Below are 10337 nucleotides of genomic sequence, written 5' to 3' on the forward strand. Positions count from 1 at the left end.
TAGTCCTCCTCCTCTCTCTCTTTCTCTCCTCTCTCATTATACTGTAGTTACATTATACTGCTGCAGCTAAAGGAAACTTTGCCAGTCTTGAAAGTTGTGTTGAGCACAAATGATTCCTAGAAGAATGAACATTGTAGTGAAGCGGTTCTAACAATTTTGAGTAAGTAAATATTGAGAAACCGAGTCCTCTTTTCTGGATATATTCTCAGTAGCAGAAGAAGCCTTGGTCAAGGCTTTCATCCCCTTGCAGGAGTTCATATGAGAATGCAGTTTCTCTGGTTTAAATGTCTTCCCACATTGCCTGCCATCAAAACCAGTTATTAACCTATATGATCAAAAGCATGCATTTTATTTTAGTAGGCGGAAACGTACGAGCAGTTGGGTCCATAGAGTGGCCAAGCAGCACGAGGCACTCTGCTTCCTCCCTTCTCCCGTGCAGGGTCCCTCACCCCATCTGCTGAGTTGCCCGAGCACGTCTTCAAGAATGGCTTATACCGCTTGCTTGCCATCAGCACAACCGAGTCATTTGTATCTACGCCACCGCAGCTTATGAAACTCCGGAACATACCACTAGAATGGGTCTTTCTGTGATGGGGTGGTTTATCAGCTGTTTTACTGACACTACTCTTGGCGTTGATGATCTCAAGCTTGTTAGTCTTCCTCTTCTTCTCGTTCGACACGGACTCCTGGTTAAATCTGTCTGAACTCGTCTCGTCTAGTGTGTGTTTTCGTAGTGAATCATCTGTTGAAGAGGATGTTTCTGATCCAAAGCTTGGTGTTTTTGATGAGACATCATTGAAGCTGTCTGATGAATGGATGTTGGATGATGCTCTTTCACTATGGTTTGCTGATTCTTGAGCTCTTGTCTGCTCCTTGTGAGCTGACAAATCAATCAAATACCCAAAATCAACTCAGAATAAAGAAATTCCTACAAAAAGTGAGTAAGAGTTTTGTTTTACCTATGTTGTGATTAGTGGAGGAAATCTCAGAACCTTTGAGGACATATTCATTGTCTGAGATTGGAGTAAGTAGGTCATCATCTAGTATGTCTTGCCATACATAGCCTGTCTTGTATGTCCTGCAACCACACCACAAATAGAGATATAAATAATTAAGAAATCTCTATCCGTATAGAGGCATTTTTCTCAAAAATATCATAACATTCACATTACATACTCCATCTGTCCACGAAATATAGTTTCTTTTGACGGTGGACACGCTGGATTTGAAAATTTCGACTCTAAGATAATTTTGTTATACTATTCAAATATTGGGTACCAAAATGTTACTACTATATATATAAACATGGACATGCACTTTTGAGGAACATTTTCATATACAATGCTATTTGGCACAAAACTAGAGCAACATAGAGAGTAAATGATATGTTGTGCGATCAGCAAAGGTTGATAATATGAAACCTTTTTATTTAACTCCAATAAATTGAGTATTTGTGATAGCAGCATACCTCTTGTAAGACCAAGCAAATGATTCTGGCATGTCTTTTCCTCGCAATTCTCCCAACCATCTCTTGATGTCTAGTTCATATAATTTTAAATATACAAAGGTGATCATTTAATTATTTAGAGAGAGGCAACATGTATGTTTAGGTATATACCTCTCAATCGAACACCATTATTGGAGAGATGATGGATTCGAATGAGATGAGGATGTTCGTTCCGACCCTTTCGACTTAAAAAGTATAGGATGTGAAGTCGCCTCACTTCTGCACCACCTTGTGCCTCCATTGTTCTCCTGTACAACACCATGTATTTCTAATTTTTCAACCCAAAAAACCATTTACTAAGCACACCCAAACTATATACAATAATATTACAAGTGTTTCATGAATAATTTTATACATAGTTGATTATTTAATTTTTTAAGAAAACCAATTCTATATGCATATCACTCTAATCTCTCATTCAAAGTAAACCTCCAATCATATTGAAATCCGACTAGCTAGGCCTTAAAGCTCCATTTGCGAGCTACAAATTACATGCTACAATTTTCTAGTAATAAGCTCATACAGAAAAAGTGATTTTACGATGAACTCTTCCCATTCAAACTAAGAGAGAAACTTGATATGAAAAAGGAAAGGCAAAATCACACAAAATGTTTCGTTCATACATTTTCGAGGCTAAGCTTATTTCAAAGAGCTTAATTATAACTTATAAAATGTTTTAAGAATTTTTCATAAGCTTATAAGTCGTCAAAGTGTTTGAATAATTGAACTTCTAAGCTAGAGAGAGAATGTTGTGCTAGAGATAGAAAATTGTTGTTAAAGGACAAAAATTAAAGAGAAATGAACTAATTGAAAAGGTATATATGATGGAAATAACAAATCATGGTTGAATAATAATTATAAAATAATTGTTGCATATAAGATTATAAAAAAAATAAGCTGGAGTAGATGAGCTAATTTTTTGGGGGGGAGCTTATAAGCTCGAAGTGGTTTAGGAACTTATTTTACTAAATACTTTGAAAAAACTTATAAACTCATAAATAGCTTATATAAGCTCAGTCAAACACTCTCTTAATCTCATAGTTCAATTCACATATGTATAGGCAAAAGTGACACCAAGGTCGAATCAAGAAAATTGGGGGTCTGAGAAGAAGGAAAATAGTATATATAAAATAAAATTTATAAAAATTCATTTCATCTTTCTTACTTTTTCAATTGCAAAAATACTTTTTAAATTTGTTTTTTATCATCAACAATAGATCATTCTCAATAGATAATATATATACTTAATCCATTCAATCTATCCTTAAATAAGACTTAATTAATTTTAGTTTAAAAATCTTGCTTCAGCAGAAGCAACTTTTATATTATAGGTATAATTAGTAAACCACAATAAATATCAATTAAACTAAAAATAAAAAATTAATAATATTTTATAGATTAAGAGATAGAAAGCTCGTGATTTGATGAGATTTGTTATAGCGATTTGATGATATATGTTATACTATTTATTATAAGGGGTTTTGACAAATAAAATCACGAACTATTTCGAATTCGCAATTTTAACGTGACTTTTGAAGTGTGGCAAATTAAATCATCACCTTTTCAATTTTTGCAATTTCATCCCCTCAATTTTTTTCGATCACCGAATTGTTGAATTGGAGTTTACGTGGATTAGTTCGCCATATAATATTCATGTTACGACGTTTTCTATAAAATTGATGAATATTGAAAATCATAGAGCAAACATAGGATACAATCTCTTTATAATTTGGAGAAAAATTCAATTGAAATTGTGCGAAACAACGTCGTGTAAGCCTCACAAAAACGGTGTCGTCTTTACTAATCCACGTAAGCTCCAATTCAACACTCTGGCGACCGAAAAAAATTGGGGGGGACGTAATTGCAAAAATTAAAAAGGTGGTGATTTAATTCGCCACACTTCAAAAGTCGCGTTAAAATTGCAAACTCGCAATAGTTCGTGATTTTATTTGCCAAAACCCCTTATTATAATGATTTTGGAAACACTAACCATTATGCAGCTATTTACGAATGTAATTTAATGATGTATTTTAAAGGGTTAATTGCCGCTAAATTCAAAAGCTTTCTAAAATTTCGCGATTTTCTCACCAACTTCAAAATCGGCGTATAAATACACGAATTGAGAATTCGTTCTTAATGTTCCCAAAATTAAAAAATCCGGCGAGTTGACATGGAAAACATCTGTGACATGTCAATTAAATGCCAAATAGATATGACATGTCATTTTTTAATTTTTTTAATTAATCTTATTTTAATAAAATGTTAATAAATGAATTTATAAAAAAAAATAGAAAATACCTACCCCCAACCCCAAACACCCCCTTCCCCAACCCCCCCGACCACCACCTCCCAAATCCAAACCCTCGGCGCCACCCCGTCCACCACCTCCCAAACCCCCGGCGCCACCCCGACCAACACCGCGAGAAGAAGAAGGCCGCCCAAATCAGTACACAGATTTTCTCACCCTTCGACTCCTCCATCTACCCCATCCCCAAACACCCAGAGCTGCGATTTGCAGAGGGATTTGGGGTGACGATTTGAAGGAGGGAGGCCGCGATTTGGTGAGGCGATTTGCAGAGCGGCGGTGAAAGGCGAGAGAGAGATGGACCGGCGGCAGTTGTAGGTGAGTGTGTGTGTTGTTGTTGACAGTTGAGAGCAGGCGGAGATGGGCGGTGGTGGTGGTGGTGGTCTGGTGGAAGTCCAGAACTCTGGCAGAGATGAGTAAGGGAGACGGTGGGAGTCCAGAGCTCGGCGGCGGTGGTGGTCTGGTGGTTGGAAGTTCAGATCTCGGCGATGGTGGTGGCTGGAAGTCCAGAACTCGGCGGCGACGATGGCTGGAAGTCCAGAACTCGGCGGCGGTGGTGGTGTTCGAGAGAGAGAGAATTCTGCATTTTTTTTTCTTTTTTTTTAATGTTGTTGGAAATCAAAACGACGTCGTTTTGATTTTTAAAAACGACGTCGTTTCCTTACGCCGCCGACTATGCCACGCTGTAACTACGGTCATCCATGTCAGCTTCAAATTTTGGGGATTTTTTAATTTTGGGAACATTAAGAACGAATTCTCAATTCGTGTATTTATACGCCGATTTTGAAGTTGGTGAGAAAATCGCGAAATTTTAGAAAGCTTTTGAATTTAGCGGCAATTAACCCTATTTTAAAAGAAAAAAAAATGTTTCGAATTGAAATTGATCTCCATTTGAAGAGTGAAAAAAAGACTTTACCATATTGCATCACTCTAAGTTAATATTCAAAATAAACAAATACACAATATATATAAGGGGGCCTTATTTTCATTGGGGACCTGAAGCTGGCGCCAACCGGCCCGGAGTGACACTATAGTCTATAGATATCAAACATTAATTCATGTAAACAAATGTAAGTTTAAAATAATTGAGACGTAGAAGAAGAAGAAGAAGAAGATATGATTGAGATGGAAAATTTCATACCTTTTAACTATTCTTCCGTTGTGAAAATCCGTATATTCCATCTTCGCGCAAAATTTCCAGACCAAAAGCAGAATTAACTCAAACTCAGTATATTTCCACCATTTATAAACTTCAATTACCTGGAATTACTTAATTTAATTAAAAATAACATAGTTTTCTAATATATATATATATACAGAAAACTTAGAGCTGCTGATTCTTTTCTTGAAGCCGTCGAAAAGCCAAAGACTTTCTTTTCGGGTCCAAATCAACAGAAGCAATCATATATGTTTTTGAAAAAAGAAAAACAGAAAAAACGCTCTTTGACAAAAACAAGAATTTAGCTTCTTTGAATCTTACGTAAAAGCGCACACATAGAGAGACAGAGAAATATGTATGAGCAAAAACAATCAATTTATTTATGCAAAGTATTACCTTGGATATTCAAATGATGTTGAAATATAGAGAAAGGCCAGAAACGTGCGTGCCGTTTCAGCTGTGACTCCACAATGGGAATTTATATATATACACACACATCCCGTAGTGGTGAATGATACAAAATACCTGTCTTATATTAATATAGTATATTATATTATATGAAGCCAACAAATCCATATGCATGTTATTAAGCAATTAGGAATATATATGGTTGAGTATATATATATATATATATCTATATTTTCTGACATTTGTTTTTTATTAAATTGGTCTATATCACCAAGCCAAGTTGATCGAGATCTCAACCTATGTTGGAAAAAACGACATTAATTATAAGCATGCATATATATTGTGATGGTCTCAAACATCTTCCAAGGGTTTATATATATGATCTTTCTGCGTCACATATTTCACTATTGTTATTGCATACAATTTATATAAAATTGTAAAACTATAATTATTGTATGCTTCGAAAATTTTATGTATGACGTGTGTTGACGAATTAAACACAATATGTTATTAACAGAGAAGGCAAATTGACACTCCAAGTTTGCTAAATAGGGCATGAAATTCTATAGAGTTGTTGTATAGTTGTTATTTTTTTGAGATTACACTCATTCATACACATACACCTTTTAAATAACTCCGAGTCTCCAACTTGTTAATTGAAGGGGAAATATTTTATCAACTATAAATTGCACGTCACCAATGTTATTGTATACTTGTTATGGCATACTAGACGTTAACAGATCTCTTAGTCTTTTTAATTAGTAAATTTTAATTTTAATGGATAATTATTATATTTCGAAAACAAAATTATATATGAGATAAAGGATATTGTTGTTTAGCATATGTGTAGTTGTGGGGTCGAGCATGATTGTGAACATGCCATCTACCATAACCATAATTTTGGATTAATACAATGTTTGGTTTGGTTGGAAAATTAGTTACTATGACTGAGAATGGGTGATAATAACATATTAGCAGCTGCAGAAAAAAGAATTAAGGAATAGGAGAAGGTGATCGGCCATTATTAGAGCAGATATGCAGATCCATTATTTTAATTTACTAGTATGTAATTGTTGTTAAATAACTATCTGAAAACAAGGGGTTTGTTTAATTAGGTTGATGTTTGGTTGTGATTGTTATATTTCGTGGCTGGTTCGTTGGCCATTATAATTCCCAAAACAGATTCTTTAACTATTTATCTTATATTATTATTGTTATAGACAAACACGAATCCTGACTTCTCGGATGATTTTTATTAGTTAAAAGCCAAATACCTAATATCTCTCAACACTACAAAAAAACTTCAAATTACCGGCGGCTTTTTCCCGCCGCTAAATATAGGGCGGCCGCCGGAAACACATTTACCGGCGGCAAGAGGCCGCCGGTAATTTTGTCGTCGGTGATCTCTATTTCGGCGGCATATGGCGGCCGCCGGTGATTAGTGGCGGCGCCGACGCCGCCGGTAAAGTCCACCAGACGGCGGCCGCACGCTCGCCGGACTGCCGGAGGGTTACCGGCGGCCTTTTGCCGTCGGTAATATTTTTTAATTTTTTTAATTTATTTAATTTAATTTATTTATTTATTTTATTGTATGTACACAATTTATTTTCGTATTTATACAGTATTGCATAACTTAGACGAACTTCCCACTCGGTCACCCATCTTACTTGTACTCTGAGCCAAGCACGCTTAACCTTGAAGTTCTTTTCGAGTGGTCACCAGTACAGAACACTCGTATTATTGATATATCTAGTACTTATTAATTCATTTAAAGTCTACTTCAATATACAATATCATATATATTCATAACCTCAGAATATGTCGAGATGATATCCAAAAAATGTTGTTAATTACGGATTTGGCTCGTTTCCGTCCTTATTTTTATGTCGGAAAAATATTTATTTATTATTTTAATTTAATTTTTTTTTATCAATCTAGTAACAATCTTGAATTCTTACTATGAATATATCTTAGATTAGTGATGATTGATGAGTGAATCACTAATCAAATTAACATTCTTAAGTTATAATTATAAGTTTCTTACTAAGAATCTTGAATTCTTAGTAATAATCTTGGATTAGTGATGATTGATGAGTGAATCACTAATCAAATTAACATTCTTAAGTTATAATTATAAGATTCTTACTAAGAATCTTGAATTCTTAGTAATAATCTTGGATTAGTGATGATTGATGAGTGAATCACTAATCAAATTAACATTCTTAAGTTATAATTATAAGATTCTTACTAAGAATCTTGAATTCTTAGTAATAATCTTGGATTAGCGATGATTGATGAGTGAATCACTAATCAAATTAACATTCTTAAGTTATAATTATAAGATTCTTACTAAGAATCTTGAATTCTTAGTAATAATCTTGGATTAGTGATGATTGATGAGTGAATCACTAATCAAATTAACATTCTTAAGTTATAATTATAAGATTCTTACTAAGAATCTTGAATTCTTAGTAATAATCTTGGAGTGAATCACTAATCGAATTAACATTCTTAAGTTATAATTATAAGATTCTTACTAAGAATCTTGAATTCTTAGTAATAATCTTGGATTAGCGATGATTGATGAGTGAATCACTAATCAAATTAACATTCTTAAGTTATAATTATAAGATTCTTACTAAGAATCTTGAATTCTTAGTAATAATCTTGGATTAGTGATGATTGATGAGTGAATCACTAATCAAATTAACATTCTTAAGTTATAATTATAAGATTCTGTTAGTGTTGCTTCGTCTGGAACAAAAATATTGTGCAGAGTGTTGGAACAGCACGCACAACAACACAGAGTAAACAGCAGCGAAAAACTTGATGTGATGCACTGTGTTTAGAAAACACACCAGTGCACATAGAGAAATATTGCAATGGAAATAAAAATGGGAGAGAAGACACAAGGAGATACAAAAATTCTTCAAGTTATAAATTATAACTTGAAGACGCCTCATGGCAAAATGACTAAAGGGAGAATGCACAACTCACGTTCAATACCTTTACAAGACTCTAGGTATTGAACAAACGACACTCTCATTAAAAAACAAAACTCGGTTCAAGAGTAATACTCCAAAACCTTACAAAATAAAACAACGGGTGTTGACTCTGATGTCATCCCGACATACAGAATCACACTCGTACACCATTGCCCTACATGGCTTGATTTCTCTCTGTAAGCTCTTGGCAGACTGAGGGAGCAACGAGTGCTGTAAAAGATGTTATCGTAACACACAACATAACACTCGTACAAGAATCGCCTATCACCCTCTCTAGCTGCACTTTGAATGAGAACTCTTTCCCAGCTTATATAGGCGTCTCCAACTTGCTCCCCAAGCCTTGAAAAACGTGCTACAAGTGATGGATGGAGTGGTTGTTGAAGTGGTTAGGTTTTCCTTGTTTGTAGGAACAAACTCCACCAACTTTCTTCCCTTAACATCCAGCAGCCACGTTTGAGCCTCCAACCACTTCCTTTCTCTTTCTTTTTCGTCTTCTCATCTTCCTTATTTGTAGGAGTCTTCAACCTCTCTTTGACTCAGCCATTCGAACCCTACAAAACACACGTGAAGAAGGCAAAACAAACCAAAACTTTAAGAAAGTTTTATGGAGTTAAAAATTAACTCCAACAGATTCTTACTAAGAATCTTGAATTCTTAGTAATAATCTTGAATTAGCGATGATTGATGAGTGAATCACTAATCAAATTAACATTCTTAAGTTATAATTATAAGATTCTTACTAAGAATCTTGAATTCTTAGTAATAATCTTGGATTAGTGATGATTGATGAGTGAATCACTAATCAAATTAACATTCTTAAGTTATAATTATAAGATTCTTACTAAGATTCTTAATCATATTTTAATTAGAGTATTAATAATATAAAAATATATCATTTATCTTTCTCTCTCACTCATATTAAATGTTTCAGTAAATTATTAATAATGATAAATATTGTCAAATAACATTTACGTCCTTAAATTTTTTATTGACTAATCATTTTTTTTAACAATAATAATTACTCAATGCTGAAAACGAAAAAAATAACAAAAACAAAATGAACAGAAGGAAAAAAAAGAAAGAATTTTTTTTAGCAGATTACCGGCGGCACACACCGCCGGTGAATCGGTGATTAGCGGCGGCGGTAACGCCGCCGGTAACTGTGGCCGGACGACGGTGTTTCAATTGCCGGACCTCACCGCCGGCGGATGCCGCCGGTAAATAGCGGCGGCATCGCCGCCGGTAACCTATTTACGTATATAAATTAATTCATATTATTGCTACCGGCGGCAGTGTTGCCGTCGGTAATGCCGCTGCTATTTTGACAAACACGGGTCGTCCGCTCCGCCGTCGGTGAGCCGCCGGTAATTTTCGCCGCTAAATCGGCGTTTTTTTGTAGTGCAAACTAGACGCGATTTTTGAGGTAGTAATATAAAATAGTGAAAATTAATAGTTATCCATCAATATTACTCCCTCCGTCTACGAAAGAATTTCCTAGAAGGGAGTGACACAAGTTTTAAGAAATGTTTGTTGAGTGCATTGAAAATGAAGATTAGATTGTTGAGTGTATTGAGAATGGTGAAAATGCGTTTTAATTAGTATTAAGAGTGATGAAAATGTGAAAAGTAAGAGTAAATGAGATATTTATAAGTGGTAAAGTATTCCAAAAATGGGTAAAAAGTTATTTTGTGGACGTCCCAAAAATGAAAAGTCAAAATTTTTTTCGTGAACAGAGGAAGTATTTTACTAAATTTTAGTTGTTTTTTGGAATTTCGGACAAGAATATCCCTGAAGTAGGGGTGAGCAAACCTAAATCGGACCCACCGAACTCACCCGGATCAACGGGTTCAGTCCGAACCAGACCGATCCACTATATATGTATGGTCCGGGCCGGGTCCAATTTCTAGGACCGGGTCAGTCCGGGTCGAAACCCGGTCGAACCCGCCGAACCCA

General features: G+C 35.0%; 1 protein-coding gene across 1 annotated transcript; it reads right to left on the bottom strand.

Annotated features, from left to right (window-relative positions):
• Nucleotides 1-87: 87 nt before the first annotated feature.
• LOC131015927 (protein SOSEKI 1-like) lies at nucleotides 88-5419 on the bottom strand. Its single transcript, XM_057944442.1, has 7 exons — nucleotides 5368-5419; nucleotides 4954-5072; nucleotides 1619-1755; nucleotides 1469-1538; nucleotides 933-1078; nucleotides 373-880; nucleotides 88-301 (listed from the first exon to the last, which is right to left on the bottom strand). Exons 2-7 carry the CDS (start codon nucleotides 4992-4994, stop codon nucleotides 148-150), a joined length of 1056 nt encoding a protein of 351 aa, XP_057800425.1. The 5' UTR covers nucleotides 4995-5072; nucleotides 5368-5419; the 3' UTR covers nucleotides 88-147.
• Between the last annotated feature and the right edge of the window lie 4918 nt (nucleotides 5420-10337).

The sequence above is a fragment of the Salvia miltiorrhiza genome, chromosome 3 (assembly GCF_028751815.1).
Source record: "Salvia miltiorrhiza cultivar Shanhuang (shh) chromosome 3, IMPLAD_Smil_shh, whole genome shotgun sequence".
Lineage (NCBI taxonomy): Eukaryota > Viridiplantae > Streptophyta > Magnoliopsida > Lamiales > Lamiaceae > Salvia > Salvia miltiorrhiza.

Bases quoted from the DNA above. Each gene is read 5' to 3' on its own strand.
- LOC131015927 (XM_057944442.1), bottom strand. From the start codon at position 4,994: ATGGAATATACGGATTTTCACAACGGAAGAATAGTTAAAAG. The intron at 1,539-1,618 runs GTATATACCTAA...TATATGAACTAG, and splicing joins TAATGGTGTTCGATTGAGAG to ACATCAAGAGATGGTTGGGA. The intron at 881-932 runs GTAGGAATTTCT...TTGATTTGTCAG, and splicing joins AAAACTCTTACTCACTTTTT to CTCACAAGGAGCAGACAAGA.